Source organism: Kogia breviceps, chromosome 3, assembly GCF_026419965.1.
Source record: "Kogia breviceps isolate mKogBre1 chromosome 3, mKogBre1 haplotype 1, whole genome shotgun sequence".
NCBI classification, from domain to species: Eukaryota; Metazoa; Chordata; class Mammalia; order Artiodactyla; family Physeteridae; genus Kogia; species Kogia breviceps.
Window position 1 is genome coordinate 10,969,762 of NC_081312.1, and position 21,652 is coordinate 10,991,413.

General features: G+C 39.8%; 1 protein-coding gene across 18 annotated transcripts in view; it reads right to left on the reverse strand.

Moving 5' to 3' along the window:
* Positions 1 to 21,652, reverse strand: part of UNC79 (unc-79 homolog, NALCN channel complex subunit) — a 258,599-nt gene that overhangs the window by 25,107 nt on the left and 211,840 nt on the right. For all 18 annotated transcript variants that reach the window (XM_067027853.1, XM_067027851.1, XM_067027844.1 and 15 more), the window contains 4 exons: positions 20,186 to 20,254; positions 16,673 to 16,783; positions 8,529 to 8,633; positions 221 to 298 (listed from right to left, as the gene is read on the reverse strand). In XM_067027853.1, the coding sequence (XP_066883954.1) occupies positions 221 to 298; positions 8,529 to 8,633; positions 16,673 to 16,783; positions 20,186 to 20,254 (363 nt within the window). The remainder of the gene's footprint in view (positions 1 to 220; positions 299 to 8,528; positions 8,634 to 16,672; positions 16,784 to 20,185; positions 20,255 to 21,652) is intronic.

Here is a 21,652-nt window from a genome sequence, read left to right on the forward strand (position 1 = left end):
GCTTCAATTTCATTCATGTTTCCTGGAATTAAAAGTTTCCAGGGCAGAGATTAATTTAAATTTTCACCAGTGCTCTTTCAAACAAGATACTAATGATTTCAATCTTACAGTGTTCGTTCTATCAAAAGTGAACCAGGACACAGGCCCAAAATACCTCTTGGCTAAATGAGGAAATGAGGAGTAATAGAAAATGTGGATAATTCATTCGGTGAGGACTTACTCCAGGTACAGAGGCGATCATCTGCTTGCTCAGGACTGTCGACTCAGCTAGTTTGGTTCCAGCATCTGCACAAATAAACTAATAAGAAATTGAAAGGATAATTACTTTTAAGAGCATTTGGACAGTAATCAGTAATGAGTAATTTGTAATTTTATTAACTTGGCTTAAATTCATTAGCATTTACTTTGGTGACAATCTGCCCTAAATAGATGGGACTTTGCTAGTCATGAAAGTTCATCCTTACCAGAAATTCAGAATCATGGTACTGGGATTAACACACAGAGTCTCACTTTAACCAGACAGTAGTTCAGTGGCACTGAAATGCCACTTTCAATCAAGGAAGAAAGGAAAGATGTCAGCATTGTCAGATTTATTCTGAAGTCATGCTATTTATTCTTCAGAACTTTTTGACAGTTCCTGAATTTGCATAGATTTTCCAGACTTCTATCATTATACCACACATTTAGACTGAAAACAGAAAAACAGTCAACTTCAGAGTGAGGGCCGTACCTGTTTCCTCCCCGCTGAGGCCCCTCAGTATCTGGTCTTTCTCCTCCCACTTCATTCACGCCTATCCTCTGTGCTGATAATGACCCCCGCTCCCGCTCTGTGTCCCCACAGGACTTCCTACACATTTCCATTGTAACAGTCATCACATCAGGTTGCAATGATCTACAAGTCTGTTTCTCAACCGGCTACAAGATCTTCGAGACCACAGATCTGATGCAGCTCACTCCCGGCACTAGCTCCATGCCTGACATCTCAGAGGGGCTCAGCAAGAGTTTGTGAAATGAGATGATTAATCAGGCATGACTCGAGATCGTGGTGAGCATGGATTTGTCAGCTTACAATTTGATTTGCTTCACTACAGATTTTTACAGGTGTTTCCCGCTTAATGCAATGTCCAACTATTTATTAATGGTTTTAGGGGGAAAGTTAAACATGACATCTGTAGAGTTTGCTATGGAGCAGCTAGTTCCTGGTTAGTTTCTCTTTCCTGGCCTCTGGCCCCAATGACTTGAGGATCCAAAGCTGCTGCTATCCAGAGCTCAGAGGTTCTGAAAGAAGCTTTGACCCTGACAGCTCTTCCTTCTAATTCATTTCACTCTCATACTGGAAGAGCATGGTGAATTTAGGTAGGTCAGCCAGGCAGGCATGGTCCCCGTCAAAGTGAGGGAGAAGCAATACGGATCGGGGTAGTAGAAGAAGTCTCAAGGAGGACAAGGAACAAAACCGAGCACGTTGTCAGGTTAGCCAGAGATCGGAATCTAAGCGTTATTAACAGGCAGCAGATTTTGGCCAATAAGGTGAAGCTCTGACCTCAAAAGACTTTCTGAGGGTCAGGGGCCTGTAGACTTCTCATCTGGGGCCATGAGCTGGTTTTCAAGTGTGGGAGAGGCGGTCCTCCCTGAAAGGTACTTCGGGACAGGTAACTGAGCTGGAGCTGAGACGAGAGCAAGCAGAGCTGTCCCTGAAAGCTGCACGGCAGGAGTGGACACAAATCTCCAGGCTCACATTCTATCCTCTCCGTTTGCCTCACAGACAGTTAGAGAAAGCTGAAGACTCTATTTGGCTATTAACTCTGAAACCAGCTAGTAACATCTAGGGAACACCTAAAATTTTCTATTATTCTATTCAAGAATGCTTATGTCTGCTCTCCTAACTTGCACTTATTTCTAATAAGAAAAAGTAAATAAATGAGGATAAATAATAATAATGAAGCCTACAACCTTGGCAAACCTCTGAGTAAAAAAGGGAAATATTTGAGGGACTTCTCTGGTGGTCCAGTGGTTACGACTCCACACCTCCACTGAAGGGGGCATGGGTTTGATCCCTGGTGGGGGAACTAGTATCCCGCGAGCCACGCAGCGCGGCCAAAAAATTAAAAAAAAAAAAAGTAAAATATTTGATAGAGGTACATAGTGAAAAGAAGGAACACTCCCAACCTCCTGGCAGATACTGCATGTTTTCCCATAAAATGTATTTTCAAAAGCTATCAGAGTCTGCCATCTCAGACAAACGACTTACAAATATGTTCCAAAACCTCTGTCAGGACTCCAACGTTTTAATTAATTTCTTTACAGCAGAACCAAGAGACTGCACAGCTAAGAGAGGCCAAAAGAAAAGAGAGAGATGCATCTAACTGTGAGTGAAGCGGGTAGGAGTCCTCTGCAGTATCCTATGTAAGGACGGTGCAAACCCTGACCCCTAAAGTATGCTTGCAAGCCTGGCTGTGCCCCTAAGGACAAGAGAAAATGTGTGAAGAAGCAAAACGTCAAGTGTCTGTATCTCCCTCGGCAGAACTCAGGTTAGAGCTTCACCTTATTGAGTAGCATAACATAAGCAGGCTGTCAGCCACGTCCAATCTGCGAGAGCTAATAGATAACTTCAGAAGTCAGAATTAATTTTTTAAAAAATCACTCTAAACGTTATGGAGGTGTCTCAGAGAGTCTGGTGTACTAAAAGGCATAAAAGTACATAAACCTCTAAAATCATCTACTATTTTTTATCAATGTCTTTTCCTCCAGTGTAATTTTACATAATATGTATGACTAAAACCTTAATAAACCTCTCTGTCTTCATTTTATATAGCTGTCAACTGAAAAACTCCATTATTATTTCATAGAGTTGTTCAAAATAGAAAGATATAACAAAATCAGAGGGGAAAAGAATGACGGCTATAGAAGGAAGAATTCTGTACTTTTAGATAGAAATATGCCACTGAAATAGGCACTCCCGCATGAATACAAAAGAAACGCAATACCCATTATGTGTCATTACTAAAATCATTATCAAAATGATACTCAAAATAGGATCGCCACCTCTCATCCCAGAGAGTGGTCAGATTATTGCTAACACAACAAATATTAATTACCCCACACCAATAGTATCTGGGAATTAACAACAACAGCAGTAACTCTGCCGTTTCTTTGTCCTCCAGCCCACAACTAAACTATCTTTAAAAGAAAACCTTTCACCCACATGATTTCTCACAGCTTGAACACGCAGGTGTATCCCACACAGTGGGAGTGTTACATGCAAATCAGCAGAATGTCTACTCTTGACACATAATAGGAGCTGAGGAAATTCTTTTGGATTTGAGCCATATATATATAGATTTTATGGTAGCTTTCAATGAGTTATCACTCTATTATGAAAACTCTAATCCATCTTGAGAACAATAATAATAGCTTATTACACATAAAATATCTACAGCATGCCAGCGGAAGAGAAAATGTTATAAGTGAAAGCAAAAATGTCAACAGATCTGAACTAAAACAAGATAGGGCATCTGTCCAAAGTATAAAAGGAGAACTACACCCTGATGGTCAACAATAGTAGATTCTGAAGAATACATATATTTTTTCTATTTGGAAAATTCTTTCCTGTCTCCATGCCTCTTTTTCCTTTTTTAAAAAATCCACTTGAACATTTAAGGCCACCTGATTGTACATGTAAGTTAAAACAAATAACAGGAGTGATGGCTGAACAACCATAATACAGCAGACTGGGAGATACACCGCAGTGCCAGGCCTCCAGGAAGAAGTTCTAGAAATTGAGAAACAGATTGGTACCTGTCACTGCCTTGACATGTTTAGAACCTGAATGACCCTGCATCCCTTGGGCAAGTGTTCCATTGTCCTTTAAAGGAACACTCTTACTGCCGGAGTATTTGGTAAACAACAAAAGTATGGTTTACCCATGAAAAGAATTATAAACAGCCTCTTATCTGTGAACTCATCTATCTACTAAGTTACTAATTAGAGAAGTACAATAGTAGAGGGAATATCCTGGTGGTTTGCTGTGGGTGAAAGAACGAATGGTAAATCCAAGGTCTGAGCAACTGACTCTCTTCTGGCTAATGGGGCTAGTGTCATTCACGATGGATCACCAGGGGACTTTTTTTTTTTACTTCTAAGCTTTAAGAAATTTATCTTTTTAAAAATTTTATACTGCAGTGTAGTTGATTAACAATGTTGTGTTAGTTTCAGGTGTACAGCAAAGTGATTCAGTTATACATATACCTGTAGCTATTCTTTTTCTAAATGCTTTTCCCATTTAGGTTGTTACATAATATTGAGTAGAGTTCCCTGTGCTATACAGTAGGTCCTTGTGGGTTATCCATTTTAAATACAGCAGTGTGTACATGTCAGTCCCAAACTCCCAATCTATCCCTCCCTCTCACCCTTCCCACCAGAGGACTTTTTCCTTCCAGTGGTTACTTTCTTTTCTTTTTCCAAGTTGCGTTTTCAGTTAAACGGAGCCACCTCCAGTGTCCTGAGATGACGGTCATGATATCCAAGAAGGAAGTCTCTGTCCGGCCCGGACACATTGTCTGTTCATATTGTGAATCGGGTCTTCCAGGTTCCAGGAGCTGACACCGCCCACCAGTAAAGGGGAAAGCTTCTCTGTGACTCCATGCTAGATTCTCTGGTTTAAGAGAAACTACCAGAGAACAGGCTACCACTTCTGCTACCCGCTTGAACATTTGTCAAGGGCAAGAGAAAAAGGAATGGGGAAACCCTGCAGAAAGATGCACCGCTTTCTGTAGAGAGACAAAAGATGCTTCTCCCTCATCCCATGAGTGGCCCCGTGGCAGACTTTCCTCCACGACTTAGCCAGGAAGCACAGCGGGGAAAAGGAAACTACTTTTGGTTTTTTTAAGGTATGCCTCACTTTTATTTCTCTCAGTAATTTTTTCATGACTGGTTTATTCTGAGTTTATAGAACAAGGATACGTTCCTTCAAAATGGCATGGTGTTTAATATTTTTTGTTGGAGGAGGTCGAAATATTATTCACTAGGTTGTTCCTCATGGGTATGATCTCAAAATGTCCCCCCAGATATCTCTTTGATCTAAATAATTTTACAATTTGATTTTTAAATTTAACTTGACTCAATGACAAATACATATATGTGGGTTTTTTTTTTTTTTTTTTTTTTTTTTTTTTTTTTTTTTTGCGGTTCATGGGCCTCTCACTGTTGTGGCCTCTCTCGTTGCGGAGCACAGGCTCCGGATGTGCAGGCTCAGCGGCCATGGCTCACGGGCCCAGCCGCTCCGCGGCATGTGGGATCTTCCCAGACTGGGGCACGAACCCGCGTCCCCTGCATCGGCAGGCAAGACTCTCAACCACTGCGCCACCAGGGAAGCTCCATATTTGTTTTTAAAGATGAAAATGTTATACATTTGAAATGGCATGAGAGAATCCAAAAGACACAGAAGAATTTACTTTTTTGTCTTCTTTCTTCCTAAAGCTAATTTGTGTTTGTGATTTATTCACCTAGCTGTGATGCAATAATCACTGTTTTCATGGTCTCCTTAAGCACTGAGCAATTTAAACTGTCAGTGTTCTTTCACTGTCTTGTGACACGTGCTTATTACAAGCAGCTAATGTACTTCAGAGAAAAGCCCGCCCCCAGTTGCAGTCACAAAGTGGGGTGCTGGAACCCAAGAAGACCAGCCACACAGACCTGCTCTGCTCAAGACTGAGGGCAATCAAGGGACCAGCCTCTGATGCAAAGCGCCTTCAGGGCCTGGAAACGGAGGTTGCTTTGAGGTGGCATGTCCCCAATCTCAACGCTATCAGAAACAAGTGGCTTCCAGACACTGTCAACCTGCTGGCCTTAACTCTCTCGTGGGCTACTTCACTAAGCCTAGTTCACCTGCCCCCTCCTCCAAACCAGTGTTGATCTTATTAACCTTTAAGGTCAGTTGCATCAAAGTTACTTGTACTCAAAGGTGGTGTTGCTGCTGATGTGTGAAGAGGTAGGACTGGCCAATGGCAGTCCACTGGAAGAGATTCAATCTGTCTCTTCTTAGGAACACAGACATTTCCTGGCTCTGCTTTGCTTCTCTCTCCCTCCTGGGCTGTCCAGCTTCTTGGTACAATGGGCGCCATTTCACCCTGACTATCTCATGCCAGACATCCCCTGCCATGACTCCTCTCAGAAAGCATCATTGTGTCTGGGAAAGCTCTCTAAACATGACTTAAGAACATTCTTCACTGAAAGCATACCAACTTTTTATTAAATCTCAAGCCTTTGCGAAAAACTCCATTCTGTTCCCAAGGAGTACTAGTATAAGGTGGGGGAAGAAGGGGACCAGTTAGTGGATATTAAATGGCTAATGACAAGAGTATTCCTCCCCTTCTCCCAGGTAAACCCCCGAACTTCTGCACACCCTTCAAAAACATACAATCCCTTTTCTACACCACCTCCCTACTCGGTACACACCTCTGCTACCGTACCCATTACGGTGCGTTGGGAATTTTTGTTTCGATGTCAGCTACTCCTATCACAGGAAACTCCTGGGAGGAAGGGGCCATGACTTATTCATCTCTGTTTCCCCAGCACCTGGGCCAGGTCAGGGCTCATAACGGTTAATGAGCTTTCCTCCATTCCCCAGGCTGAGCTGGCCACTCCCTCGTCTACAGTAGTTTATATACTGTACAGACTTTCAGTATACTGGTTAGCACATTATAAGGGCAGGGTCTATGCCTTTATATCTCTATATGCCCAGAAGCTAGCCGAAGATAGGTGGTCAGTAAATATTTGTAGTGGGAAATAATGCTGAAGAGTCAAATACGGCCAGATGATGGAAGACCTTGACAATTCGGGTACCACAAGGTCACTGGAGGTTTCTTCGCACAGAGTGATACGATAAAAAGCAGAGTTTTAGCACAATTCCTCTAGGCAGCCGTAGGCTGTAAGACTGGATTGACGTGGAGAGAAATGAACGGTGCAAAAAGCTAAGAGTATTATGGTAATCTGGGCAAGTGATGTGCGGGGTCTGACTAGGCTGTGCTCTATACTGATTAGACCCTGTGGTCAGGTGCTTACGCCACTTATGCCAGCTGTGTGATCTTGGGCAAGTCACTGAACCCCCCTGAGCCGCAGTCTCCTCGTCTGCCATACAGGACCAATTCCTCCATGGTTGTAAGGAGTAGGTGAGGGGGACATATAAAACCCCAGCATGGTGCCTGGCACTGAATAGGTGCTCCATTAATTTCCCCTTCTCCCCATCTCTCCAAATGGCACCTAAGATTCAGGGAAACCTGTGTAGTTTCTTGATATCAAGCTCTCATTTTCCTTCATTCATTTAAGCTCAACCTTGTAGGCCCAGACTCTGGCACTGGCCATAATGCTCAGCAGGGAGAACTGAAACAGCTGTGACACACTTCCTGGGTACTTTGCACAAAGGCAGTCTGAATGATACCCTGATCCCAGCTGCAGCTCACGACCAAGTCTTTAAAACCAGGCTCTCAACCTTTGGGGTAAGAGGCAGGATCCCAGTTTACCTGATCCCTTGCTGACAGCCCTGGCATGGCCAGCCTTTTTCTAAATCCCATCCTCATGTCGTTATTCCTAAATTTATTCCATCTTTCTGCTGAAGCCTCCCTTTATTGCTTGAAGACAGTCAGCCTCTGGTGCTGAACTCCAACCCCAGGCAGAGTTTGGCCTGCACCCACCAGGCCTTTGTGACCCAGTTCAAACGCCACTTCCTTCATGAAGTCTTCCCTGATTTCACACCATAGGAGGTAAGAGGCCTCCAGCTCCTAACTCCCCCCTAGGACTTTATCTACGTCTCTTTCTCACTCATGGCACTAATCGCAGCCTGTCTTGTGTGATCAAAACCTGCTCACTTGCCTAAGGTGCTGAGCTTAGGATGCCAGGGATGGAGAGCTAGAGCCTCTCGTAAGCGGCCCTACAACCAAAAGCATTCATCTTTGCAAGTTCTCTAGAGCCTGCCTGGTATGTGTTCAAGCCCTGTCCCCTGCCTTCGGGTTCCTGTGGTGCTGGTTCTTTCACACCCACATCCCACCCGGGTTGGACTCAGTCCGTCCTGCCTTTTGACCATATCTGGCTGGGCCCACCCTCACTTTCACTTCTGCTTCACAGAGATTTGACGACCCACCCACACTCATGCGACTCTGCGATCAGACCTCAGCCTCCGGGTCGCTCACTTTTGGCTTCATTAGTCCTGCCTCAGCTCTGGTAGCCATTAATGGGCTGCCCCTCCAACCTACTGGACCATAAACTTCTCACGGACACATTATCGTTTCATTCTCCTTTTTTGTCTTTCACAGAACTAGTTCCACAGTAGGAACAAAATAAATACTCCTTTTCTGGTCTTTTTTTAGCCAGTGGAGGTGCCAAGTGCACAGTGATAGGCAGATCATGGCTCACGTTAAGATATATTATTTCTTATCTCGGGACAGACATTTAATTTATGCATATGTCCCACACCTTCCTTAAATTTTCCAGACATCAGTGAATTTCATGAAAAGTGAGACGAGGCACAAGCCTACCTGGACAAGCAGGAGGAGGTTTGTATCCGGTAGAGGAGATTTGAGCTTCAGGGCCTGCAGGAGTTCCAGAACGACACTGCGAGACAAATAGAATTTATCCCTCTCCTACACAAAACAAGAGAGAAGCAGGTAAGCGATTTCTAAAAATTCAGTTAGAATAGATCTATGTCAAAAGAGCTTCCAAAAGATTCACAGATCAGAAATAAGAAACAGTATATGTTAAAATGCATAATGAACTGTCCTTAAGAAATAAACCCAAGAAAAAAGAAAAAGGGCATTTTTGTGTTTGTAATGAGTTTAGTGAAGCACTGAGAACACATAATTTAATGGATAAGAAAAAGATAGGCTACCTCTTAAAGACTGAAACCACGAGATTTGGTTTTTATTCATAGGCGAGAGGTTCCAAGAACTGCAGAAACTAAACAAATCTAAAAGGATTTTTTTCAATAGAAAATGATTTAAAGAAAAACAGGTAACACTGTTGAAAGGGTCTCCTATCCTCTCAAAAGGAACTTACTTTTTAAGTGGACTATTTCAAGCATACAGAAAAATAGAGGCATGCAATGTATCATCTACCCGTTACCCATCTTTGTTAAATCATAGCCTTTTGCTTTATTTGATTTAATACTCTTTATCAAAAATCAAACATCACAGAAATAGTTGAAGCTACCTATACAGTGCTCTCTTTTCTTTCTCCCTTCCTTGAAATAGCCACTATTTTGAATCTGGTGCTTATTATTTCATGTACTACACTTTTACTACATATGTATACCTCCATTATAAGGCTTATTATTATTTTTGCTTGTCTTTAACTTTCTATAATGGTATCATACAATGCATATCTTTCTGCAACTTAAAATTTTTTACTCTCCTATATTTTTGAAGTGAGTCCCTGTTGATACATATAGTTCTCATTCTTTCAACTAAACAGCTTAATGATGTTTTATTGTATGAACATACTGAAATTCATTGATATGTCCTTATTAATGCAATGCTAGAATATTTTCAATTTGGTAAGCTTTATTTATTGTCAAATATAGCACACATGCAGAAAAGTACATAAAATATAAGTGAACAGATAAACAGATTAGCATAGATTGAACACTCATGTAATCAGCACCCAAGTCGGGTCCACATCACAAGCACCTTAAAGGCCCCCTATGTGTCCTTTCTTGATCATAACCAACTTATTGGAGACCCTGTAAGTCTGTATCCACTGTCTTTTCTTTCTACTCATTCTCACTTGTGGTGTCTTGCCTCCTCATATGTCTGGTTATCTTTGCATGTCGCATCCTTTATTTTTTATTTTATTTTATTTTTATTTATTTATTTATTTTTTTTCTGGTGGTATGCGGGCCTCTCACTGTTGTGGCCTCTCCCGTTGTGGAGCACAGGCTCCGGACGCTCAGGCTCAGCGGCCATGGCTCACGGGCCCAGCCGCTCCGCGGCACGTGGGATCCTCCCGGACCAGGGCACGAACCCGTGTCCCCTGCATCGGCAGGCGGATTCTCAACCACTGTGCCACCAGGGAAGCCCGCATCCTTTATTTTTAAAATATTTTTAGAAATAATTTGAGGCCTGTAATGTTATCTTCCTCCAAAGAGCTTTCTGTTCATTTTTAACCAGGTACTGGAGGCACTAGTGATCCAGGGTTACCTTAATACACATACAAACCTTGTAATATCTTATCTTGGGCCACCAAAGGTCTTGAGAGGGATCTGTGTCCGTGTGAGGACAACTTTACTTCTGAGTTATCTTTACTTAGTGGTCTCAGCCAAAAGGTGCAGGAGGTGGAGGATCAGAGAGTCTCCACTCTTGGAAGGTCCTGGATTCTGACTTTTTCCCCCCTTGCCTCCTGGATCTTCCAGAATTGTCACATCTTTCAGATAGGCAAACACCCCCAGGGCAAAAGAAGGTCTTCAGTGCTAGGCTCACATCTCTGCATTTCTGTGTTCTCTCAGATCTTAGCTTGGTAATTCTATATCTGGTTAGCATTTTGATGATTTTTTAAAGTTTTCAGAGAATAGTTTGTTTACTTTTTTAAGAAACTTTTCAAATCCAGTGGGAAGATACATTCAAATTATCTACTCCATCAGTATCAGGAGAGAAAGTCTAGGATATTTATTGGAATTATACTAAATTTATAGGTTATTTTGTGAAAATTAGCTATCTGTATTATGCTGGGTCCTCATTCATGAACATGAGATCTGTCTCCATTTACTTAATGTTGTTTAATAAAATTTTCTGGTTATCTCCATAAAATTCTTGCATATTTTTGTTAGATTCATTTTTTGTTGCCACAATAAATGCTATTTTTAAAGTATATTTTATAATCATTTGTAGCTGAATAATTCAAGGTAGATGATTTCTGGGTATTCATTTGTATCAGCATCCTTGCTGGACTCTCTTAAAAGTTATAAAAAGGGGCTTCCCTGGTGGCGCAGTGGTTGAGAGTCCGCCTGCCGATGCAGGAGACACGGGTTCGTGCCCTGGTCCGGGAAGATCCCACATGCCGTGGAGCGGCTGGGCCCGTGAGCCATGGCCGCTGGGCCTGTGCGTCCGGAGCCTGTGCTCCACAGCGGGAGAGGCCACAGCAGTGAGAGGCCCGCATACCGCAAAAAAAAAAAAAAAAAAAAAAAAAAAAAAAAAGTTATAAAAAGGTGTCTATAGATAGATTCTCTTCAGTTCATTTGTAATCACATCATCTATGAAAAGGAAGAGTTTTTTTCCTTTCTAATCCTTATACTTTGATTTATCCTTCCTGTCTACCTCCAGACGGTAGCAAATAGAAGCAGGGATAATGGCCATTCTTGTCTTACTTATGATTTTAAAGGGACTACTGTTGGCATCTCACCGTAAGTATAATGTTTCCTAGAGATTTCTGGAAGACATCCTTTATCAAGTTATCCCTTTTACTCCTAGTTTGACAAGATTTATCATACATGGAAGTTGAATTATATAGAATGCTTCTTTTGTATCTCTTGAGATAATGATAAAAGTTTTTCCTCCTTTAATCTGGCAACATGGTAATGTAGATAGATATTCTAATATTTAAACCAATTTTACATTACAAGAAAATCCTCACTAGGTCATGAGGCTTTAGGTTTTTTTTAATTTTTTAAATTGAAGTATAGTTGGCGTACAATATTATATAAGTTCCAGGGGAACAATATATTTATTCACAATTTTTAAAGGTTACACTCCATTTATAGTTATTATAAAATATTTCCTATATTCCCCATGCTATACAATATATCCTTATATTTTATACATAATAGTTTGTACCTCTTAGTCCCCTACCCCTATATTGCTCCTCGCCACTTCCCTCTCCCCACTGGCAACCAGTAATTTGTTCTCTGTATCTGTGAGTCTGCTTCTGTTTTGTTATATTCACTAGTTTGTCATATTTTTAGATTCCACATATAAGTGATATCATACGGTATTTGTCTTTGTTTGTCTGATTTACTTCACTTAGCATAATGCCCTCCAAGTCCATCCATGTTGCTGCAAATGGCAGAATTTCATTCTTTTTTATGGCCGAGTGTGAGGCTTTATTTTTAATGCATTAACTTGGGATTATTCATTGAGAACTTTTGCATCTTTGAAGTATAACTGGCCTATAATTTTCCTTTCCCCTATTGCCCTTGTCTGGTTGGTATCAAAATTCTACTGGCCTCATAAAATATGTTGCAAATTGTTCCCTTTTTTTCTATTCTCTGTTTTAGTTTGCATAAAGTAGAGCTCAATTTGTTCCTTAAATGTTTAATGAAAGTTGTCTTTAAAATTGGAATGGTTTTTAAACATAAAATAGATAGCTAGTGGGAAGCAGCCGCATAGCACAGCTCGGTGCTTTGTGACCACCTAGAGGGGTGGGATAGGGTGGGTGGGAGGGAGGGAGACGCAAGAGGGAAGAGATTATGGGGACATATGTATATGTATAACTGATTCACTTCAATATAAAGCAGAAACTAACACACCATTGTAAAGCAATTATACTCCAATAAAGATGTTAAAAAAATTGGAATGGTTTTTAACTACTGATTCCATTTTTCATCATTTAAGTCTAGCCATCTTTTTTCTGATTGTTACATATTACATTTTTTTTCTAGAAAATTGTCTCTATTTCCCAACATTTCAAATTTACTGGCTAAATCTTCTCTTTACATTCTTCATCTCTTTATCTCCCTTTGCTGCATGCTATATAATTTCTTCAGATCTATTTTCATTTCACTAACTCCCTCTTTGGCTATGTCTAATTTGCTCTCTAACCTGTCCACTGAGGTTTTTTTTTATGTCAATGACTATTTCATTTCTAGAATTTCTACTTTGTTCAAATCTATCTGTTTTTTTTTTTTAAGTGACTAGATCTTTTCTCATGTTTTTTTTTTTTTTTTTTTTTTTTTTTTTTTTTTTTTTTTTTTTTTTTTTTCTGGTACGCGGGCCTCTCACTGCCGTGGTCTCTCCCGTTGCGGAGCACAGGCTCCGGACGCGCAGGCTCAGTGGCCATGGCTCACGGGTCCAGCCGCTCCGCGGCACGTGGGATCTTCCCGGACCGGGGCACGAACCCGCGTCCCCTGCATCGGCAGGCGGATTCTCAACCACTGCGCCACCAGGGAAGCCCTTTTCTCATGTTTTTAATTCATTTTTTTATGCTTATCATTCACAGTATGTTTTTATAGTCTCTATCACATTGTTCTAGTATTGGAAGTTCTTAGGGGGAATAATCTTGATTTTTGTTGACTATGCTAAAGTAGCTCATGGTGGATTATTTCTTCACATGTTTTGTAATTTTAGATCATGATCTCATGTTCATCCAGGTTTTAATTATGGGAATCCTGTTGGGCCTAGGTTGAAGGCATATCCCTCCAGAGAGGTTTGAGGATTGATTTTGAGCTTGCTTCTGCCAGACACTCCAATGCAATTACTTGCCCAGCACCAATTTATTTGATTTTTGGGGGTTCACAGAGCATGCAGGTATCACAAATGCAAATTCTAAACATGTTCAAATATAGGCTCATGTTTACTAATTCTCAAGGGAAACTACAAATCTTTCAGTTCCCAGGCTTAGACAGAGCCCATTCTTTGTCACCTCCATATAAGAATATATCCTTTCCAAATCAAACTTTTCTCAAACATATAGCCTTTCAAGGGTTCCGGCTTTCTCATGGGGACAACTCAGCTCCAACTCCCAGGCTGAAATAGTCCCAAGACTTCATTTCCTTTCTCTGTATGGGCTTTAAAACTCAAGTCACTAAGGAATATAACAAAAAAGAAACAGACTCAGAGACATAGAGAACCAACTAGTGGTTATCAGCAGAGAAAGGGAAAGGGGTGGGGACTAAGAGGTACAAACTATTGGGTATAAAATAAACTAAAAGGATATATTGTACAACACAGGGCATATAGCCAATTTTTATAATAACTATAAATGGAGTATAACCTTTAAACATTGTGAATCACTATATTGTACACCTGGAACTTACATAATATTGTATATCAATGATACTTCAATTAAAAACAAAAAAATCAAGCTACTAAGTTACCAAAACAATCAACTTCTCTACCTCAAGACTGCTACAATATCAACTTATATGCTTACCACTCTGGTTCTCAATTCCCTTTTCATTTTTGCAACTTTCATTCTTATAAAATTTGCTATATATTTAAAATCATGTTTATTACATTTCGTCCATCACTTTTAGCATTTTAGGTGGGACAGTTTCCAAGTTATCGAGACTGCCTGATTGCCAAATAGTCTCCAAAGCTATTACCTTTCCATGTCTTTTCTTGGGCACATGAAAAGATGCTTAACATCACTAATTATTAGAGAAATGCAAATCAAAACTACAAGGAGGTATCACCTCACACCGGTCAAAATGGCCATTATCAAAAAAATCTAGAAACAATAAATGCTGGAAAGGGTGTGGTGAAGAGGGAACACTCTTACACTGTTGGTGGGAATGTAAATTGATACAGCCACTATGGAAAACAGTATGGAGGTTCCTTAAAAACTAAAAATAGAACTACCCTATGACCCAGCAATCCCACTACTGGGCATATACTCTGAGAAAACCATAATTCAAAAAGAGTCATGTACCACAATGTTTGTTGCAGTACTATTTACAATAGCCAGGACATGGAACCAACCTAAATGTCCATCGACAGATGAATGGATAAAGAAGATGTGGCACATATATACAATGGACTATTACTCAGCCATAAAAAAGAAATGAAATTGAGTTATTTGTAGTGAGGTGGATGGACCTAGAGTCTGTCATACAGAGTGAAGTAAGTCAGAAAGAGAAAAACAAATACCGTATGCTAACACATATATATGGACTCTTTAAAAAAAAATGGTACTGATGAACCTAGTTGCAGGGCAGGAATGAAGAGGTAGACATAGAAAATGGACTTGAGGACATGAGGTGGGAGGGCAAAGCTGGGGCGAAGTAAGAGTAGCATTGACATATATATACTACAGAGTATAAAATAGTTGGCTGGTGGGAAGCAGAAGCATAGCACAGGGAGATCGGCTCAGTGCTTTGCGATGACCTAGAGGGGTGGGATAGGGAGGGTGGGAGGGAGACGCAAGAGGGAGGGGATATGTGGACTTGTGTATGCATATGGCTGATCCACTTTGTTGTGCAACAGAAACTAACACAGGATTGTGAAGCAGCTGAGGAGAAGCCTCAATTAGATACTGCTATTTCTTTAGCTATTTCTTATAGTTTCTCATGATCTGTGAAAAAGGTGGGGATGCTCTAGATCAAAGCTTTCTACAACTAACAGTCATTTTGAGTTGCAGAATGAAGAAGGGTAGATGACAACAGGAAGAGAGAGGCCACTAAAGTTGATAGATTATGAGGGGATATAATGCATAATGAATATTTAAAACCAAAAATATCCTGAATTCAAAATAGTGGAAGGTCCACTGTAATCAATACTTACAGTACACAGCAGAGAAAGTACAAACTCATTATGATTCCTCCTCTATAAAATATATAATTTAAACAAATCAAACATAAAGAAAATTAAGAAATAAAATGACTTCTAAAAATAGAATATCTTTTCATTGTATTTGCTGCTGTGTCTTACAGATCTATTTTTTTAAGTGAAAAAAAGAAAAAGAATTTATTTTTCAGGAAGGATTTGAAAGAAGAAAAAAATACTGATTATTTTCATAGTTAGAAAACATACTGTTCCAGGCAGAGTAATAAACAGGTTATAATCATAAAGATTAAGGAGAAGGTTATCATGAAACACTTAACATGGTGGCATGGCACAAGATGGTAAGAAAGGAGACAAGGGTGTTTTAAATAGAATGAAAACCTTGACAAAAATTAGATTTTTAGGAGAAATTAAAGGGCTTGTAGAAGTGGACAACGTGAATGAAGGTATCCTGAATGTTTAAGAGGGAACAACAGAAACAGAAACCCCACTGAAAATAAACTTGGAAAATTTGGAAATTGGAAAAGTAACATTTACACATGGTTCTTAAGGACAGAAATGCTCTCAATTTGTCCTGCCTTCTGCTTTTCCACTAGCATAGTGTCTATCAGCACCAACAAGGCTGCTCTATGCACTGGGTAAGCAGTACTTTTCCACTTCCTCAGTAGTGGGGCAGGGGATACTAAAGATAATGCAATAGAGAAACCATTATCAAAGCAAGATGACAAAAGATGAGATTATAGTCTCAGAGGCCAAGAACCCAGAACTGGGGAGACAGACAAATGATGACAATTAAGGTGCTCTCCACAGGCTTTTACAACTGACAAGCTGATATTTTTCTACTTTGGGTATAAAATTGATATGTACGGATGGCTTGCCCACTAATCACAGGACGGTGAACTTGACAAGGACATTAGAGGTTATTTAGACCATTATCTCATTTCATTCAAAATACCTCTTCTCCTCTAAACCATATGACCCTCAGTTCTCCAAATTTGCACATTGAACGTATAGTTTATGTATTTGTTTGTGCAGAGTGTTTCCTTCTAATGATTTTTATTAGACCTCTGTAGAATCACTCGCTTTTAACTATACTGAGGCAATTAACCTAAGAGGGATTTGATACTGATTAGAAAGAATATGTTTCTGCCAGTTTTTAGTTTCCCAGGGACACATCAACACGCATGCGACCTTACCTTGGTGAAAGCTCGGTAACATAGGCCACACACCTCCACCAGGTAGGCCAAGGTGAAGGTGGCATTCTGAATTACAAAGCTGAGCAGTTTTGAAAACGGTTCCAACAAACTCTGCAATGAGATCGGGGCCAAAATAAAACCAAAATCAATTGCTGATTCTTTCATTTTAAAAAAGTATTAAAGTCGAATGATACCTTAACTAATGGGATCACTCTTTCTTAATTTCAAATCTGTTGCCAGGTGGCTACTGTAGCAACCCTGTTTGTCTAAGAACAGAACTGAATCTTCAATCAATGGCTCAAAGAGCCATGACTTAATCATTTTATTGCTTAAAAAAATCCATTTTTTCCATGTGGCATCATTTATAAACCTACCTAACTCCGGTCTTATCCTCATACCCACACCCAGCAATCAAGACTCTGTGAGGTTTGCTTTAGGATCTCCCACTCTATTTCTCTGAATCTTCAGGCATGTGTGAGTTCATCAGACCCAGCTCCTCTAGAAGCCCGTCATCTCAGTTAAGTAGCACAAACCACCCTTGCACATAAGTACCAAAGCACTATTAGCTTAGATAAAACACATCAGGACCCTGTTTCCTGCCAGTGTTTACCAGGAGGTCTGTTAGTTTTGGTTTCCCCATCTGAATCCCACCCACAAAGGGTCAGTTTTAGATCCTTATGCTTTCTTAAGTCATTTAGAGATGTTTATTGAGCACCTACTAAGTATCAGGCAGAGTTAACACGCTTTTGTATGGTTTATCTCATTTAAATTTCTTATAACAATCCTGGGGAGACAGTATATTATAATAATTAATGACACAAGCTCTAGAATTTCACACCAGTGTTTGCAAACTTTAGCTCTCTGTGACCTTGAATAAGTGATTTAACCTCTCTGGACTTAATTCTCTTCCCTGTAAAATGAGGATAATAATGATCTCCATCTCAATAGTGTGGTGAGAATTAAAGAAGATAATGTATGTAAAGCACTTGGCAACAGTAAGCCTTCCATCACTGTTAGTTATGAGCTGTACCATAACTGTCTGAAGCTTTAATATCCCCATTCTTCAGCTGAGGCAGTTAAGTAGGCAAGTAACTTGCCTAAGGCCATACAGCCATTGGATGGAATTCAGACTCCAATTCCAGGGCAATTTTCCAGAGGGAGAACTGCTCTGTAGGGAAGACAGGATTTTAATTGGGCTCCAAAAGACTTCGATGCTGTGATTTCCACTACTTCTCAACCTCTATGGTCTTAACTATCTGGATTATGAAAGTAATACATGCTCAGTGTGCAAACGCAGGATCTGTAGAAAAGTACAGATAAGGAAATAAAAGGCATCCATATTCCCATCACCCAGTGGTAACATTTTGATATATTCCTCTTCTTCATCACACACCAGTTTACTCAGTTGAAATCTTACACGTATGTATAATACTACATTTTGTTAAGATAATAACGTACGAAATTGCCAATGCTATTTAATTCTTCATAAAGATCCATTTTAATGGCCACAAAAGTCAGATTTTACTATATATAACATCTCAATAAATATGTTTTTGCATGAAATTTGCATTTCTTCCTTAGAATAGATTCCCAGAAAAAGAATGACTAAATCAAAGAATATGTGCATTTTTGAGGTCCTTTTTCCTTATGGATACAAAAGTGAATTCATTACATGTTAGCTGCCTCTGAGGATAGGAATTATGTTTGTTAGTTGTATTACCCACGAAGCCATGTAGTGCTTTCCATACAGAAAGTCTTAGAGACACTCTTTGAAATAGTACTGTTGATTCAGTATTGTTTGCTTTGTATAAATGTTGTTGCCTTAAAATACTAATAATGAATGAACAGGGATAGGGATAGGAATATGTCTCTGGTTGATATACATCCTTATTGATCAAAAAAAGAAACCTGAATTCAGACCTATATAGAAACTTGCTCTTTTATCTAGCAAAGCAGCATGGTAATGGGGTGATACGGTATAACAGACAAATAAAAAAGCTTGAAATCAAAGGACCTAGATTCAAGTCTCAAATCTTCCAGTAACCAGCTATGTGACCTTGGCCAAGACACTTCATCTCTCTGAGCCTGTTTTCTTATCTGTAAATGAGCAGACTAGACCAAATGATCTCTATGCAATTTTCCAGCATAAACCATGAGACTATGCAAGCACAGTCAAGGTAAAAAGTTACAGGGGATGTGGCTTCTTGGTATATTAACTAGTAGCTACAAGCCATTGCAATACAAATTACTGCACTATTGCATATAATGCAGCCTGGGAATGTAGCCAGGAATACGAAAGTAAATGAGACACAGTGCTGGACTTCATAAAGCTCACAGGCTCACTGGGGAGACTTCAGTATAATATAACTGCTCATATAGAGAGCTCTGTCAGGTATTGTGGGATCTGATATAGGAGGAAGTTGCTACAGAAAATGTGAGCCTTTTAAAAATTGGAATGGAATTCAGATTCTCATCTTGAAGAACGAGAAGGAGTCCACTCACCAGCAAGGGTATAAAGCGTTTCAGGCAAAGGAAGTGGCCTAAGCAAAGGCAAGGAAGTGTGAAATTAAATAAGATTATAAATGTACAGCAATTAGCACAATGTCTGCCATACGGTAAGTGCTCAACAAACAGTGGTTATTCGATGTGTTTCGATGATGGTGATGATGATGATTCTGAAAGTACACAGGAAGCACAGGGATGGGACAAGTAGCCAAAGACTAACTAGGAAAGGTAGGCTTGCAAGTTAATGAAGTACCTTCTCGTATGCTCCATTAAGGAATTTGGACATTATCTTAAAAGAAGTGAGAAGTTATCAAAGATTTTAAACAAGGAACCAGTGCAATGAGATCTGTGTTTGGAAGGATGATCTAGTTCATAGTATTGAGGATGAACTGGTGGACATGGCCCAGGACTAAAAGGACCAATGACGGTGTGATCTATTAGAGTTCTTCATACTAGGTTGAAAGTGGCAACTAGAGATGATCATACTAAGTGAAATAAGTCAGAAAGAGAAAGACAAATACCATGTGATATCACTTATATGTGGAATCTAAAATATGACAGTGAATCTGTCTATGAAACAGAAACAGAATCAGGGACACAGAGAATAGACTGTTGGTTGCCAAGGGGTGGGTGGTGGGAGAGAGACAGATTGGGAGTTTGGGGTTAGCAGATGCAAACCCGTATATCTAGAATGGATAAACAACAAGGCCCTACTGTATAGCACAGAGAACTATATTCAATATCCTGTGAAACCAAAATGGAAAATAATATGAAAAAGAATGTATATATATGTATAACTGAGTCACTTTGCTGTACAGCAGTAATTAACACAACATTGTAATTCAACTATACTTCACTAAAAAATAAATTTTTTAAAAAAAAGGTTGAAAGTGAAGCATTCAGTATGTGATAACTATTTCTTCAGTATTGCTTGCTATATGCCTGTATTTTTAGGTTAAAAAAATAACCAAATAACCAATAGGTTATGTTTTTCTGAAACATACATACCCTTGTGGCATTGGTAGAGGGTATCTTCAAGAGGCAAATCATAATTCTCAAACTGGAATCTAAAGAACACTATGAACAAATACAAAATAAGTAAAAGTCAGTACTCTTCTTAACATATCTTTTGCTTCATATATTTCCTCTAAGCATTTATTTTAGGGAAAAAATATTTGAAATATAGCTGCCTCCTTACCGTTTTCCATGCCATATATTCATGTTGAAAAAAAATAACTCTTAGCTTTAAAAATTTAATTAAACCATTAATTAAACAATGTTAAACAATTAAATAATATTAATTGACATTAAATGTGCCCAATCCTAAAGAGGTCTATTAATTTGTGAAAGGCCATGTTGAAAAAAAAAACCTACTTAGATCAATTTAAAACCATTAGGCCTATTAGTCCAAATAAAGAACGTTTCATCTGTCATTTCTCTGCTACGAAAAGATATAACAAGAACCTAAGAAAAAGCAGTAAAATTCCTAAAAGAGAAAATCATGCCTCACAAATCAAGGAGCGTATTTTGGCACAATTCCACAACAAAATGTACTTTTAAAATAATGTGCGCTGGGTTTGGGGGAAAACGTTATAGCAAGAATAAGCAATGATATTATTTAACACTGTTAAATATATGAAAATAGCAGGTTACAGTGAAATCTCTGCAGCTGTGCACAGTATGAACCTCTTTAAGATAGTACAAACAAAGCCAGTGTTTCTCAAAGTATGATTCCCTGGACCACCAGCACCTCTATTACCTGGAAACTAGTTGGAATGCAAATCCTCAGGTCGCACCCCTACTGAACCAGAAGTTCTCAGAATGAGGCCCAGGAGTCAGATTTTTAGCAAGTCCTTCAGGGACACTGACACGCACTGATGTTTGAAATCCACTTCTCTAAATTGATGAGAACAAACTACAGAAGGTCTTTCAATGGCTGATGATTTCCCCAGAGACTAAATACCCAGCCCAGGGTGAGCAGAGGCAGAGTGCCCAGACAAAAGCCAGCAGGGCAAGTTTTCAGATAAATCCTGAAAGCATTTCACAAGTATCAATACCTTCTAAGGGAACCAGTGGTCTATTTAATCTGCCCCATACCCACCGGAGTTGATGTGACATTTACATGACTTTAAACCAGGGGCTGAAAACCGGCTGCTCATCAGGTCCCCACAGTGACCCATGAAGGAAGTCAGGAGATATCTTAGAACACGTGCGGAGATGAGGGCTGCATTCTCAAATAACAATTGGCTGGAGTGGAGGAGCAGCTGACCCCTTCAGAAAGGACTGGAGCTTTCCAGTTCCCAAGGGTCTCAGTTCTCCTTCTTATCTCACTGCACTCCACTCATTCACCTTGCAGTCAGGGTCCCTTTGGACAGGACTGATTGTTACAAATTAGGTTTACTAATTGTTTACTTCCAGCTAGTCCATGTTCAAGTTAAATATTTTCATTATAGCACCACCCTACAGGCATTTGAA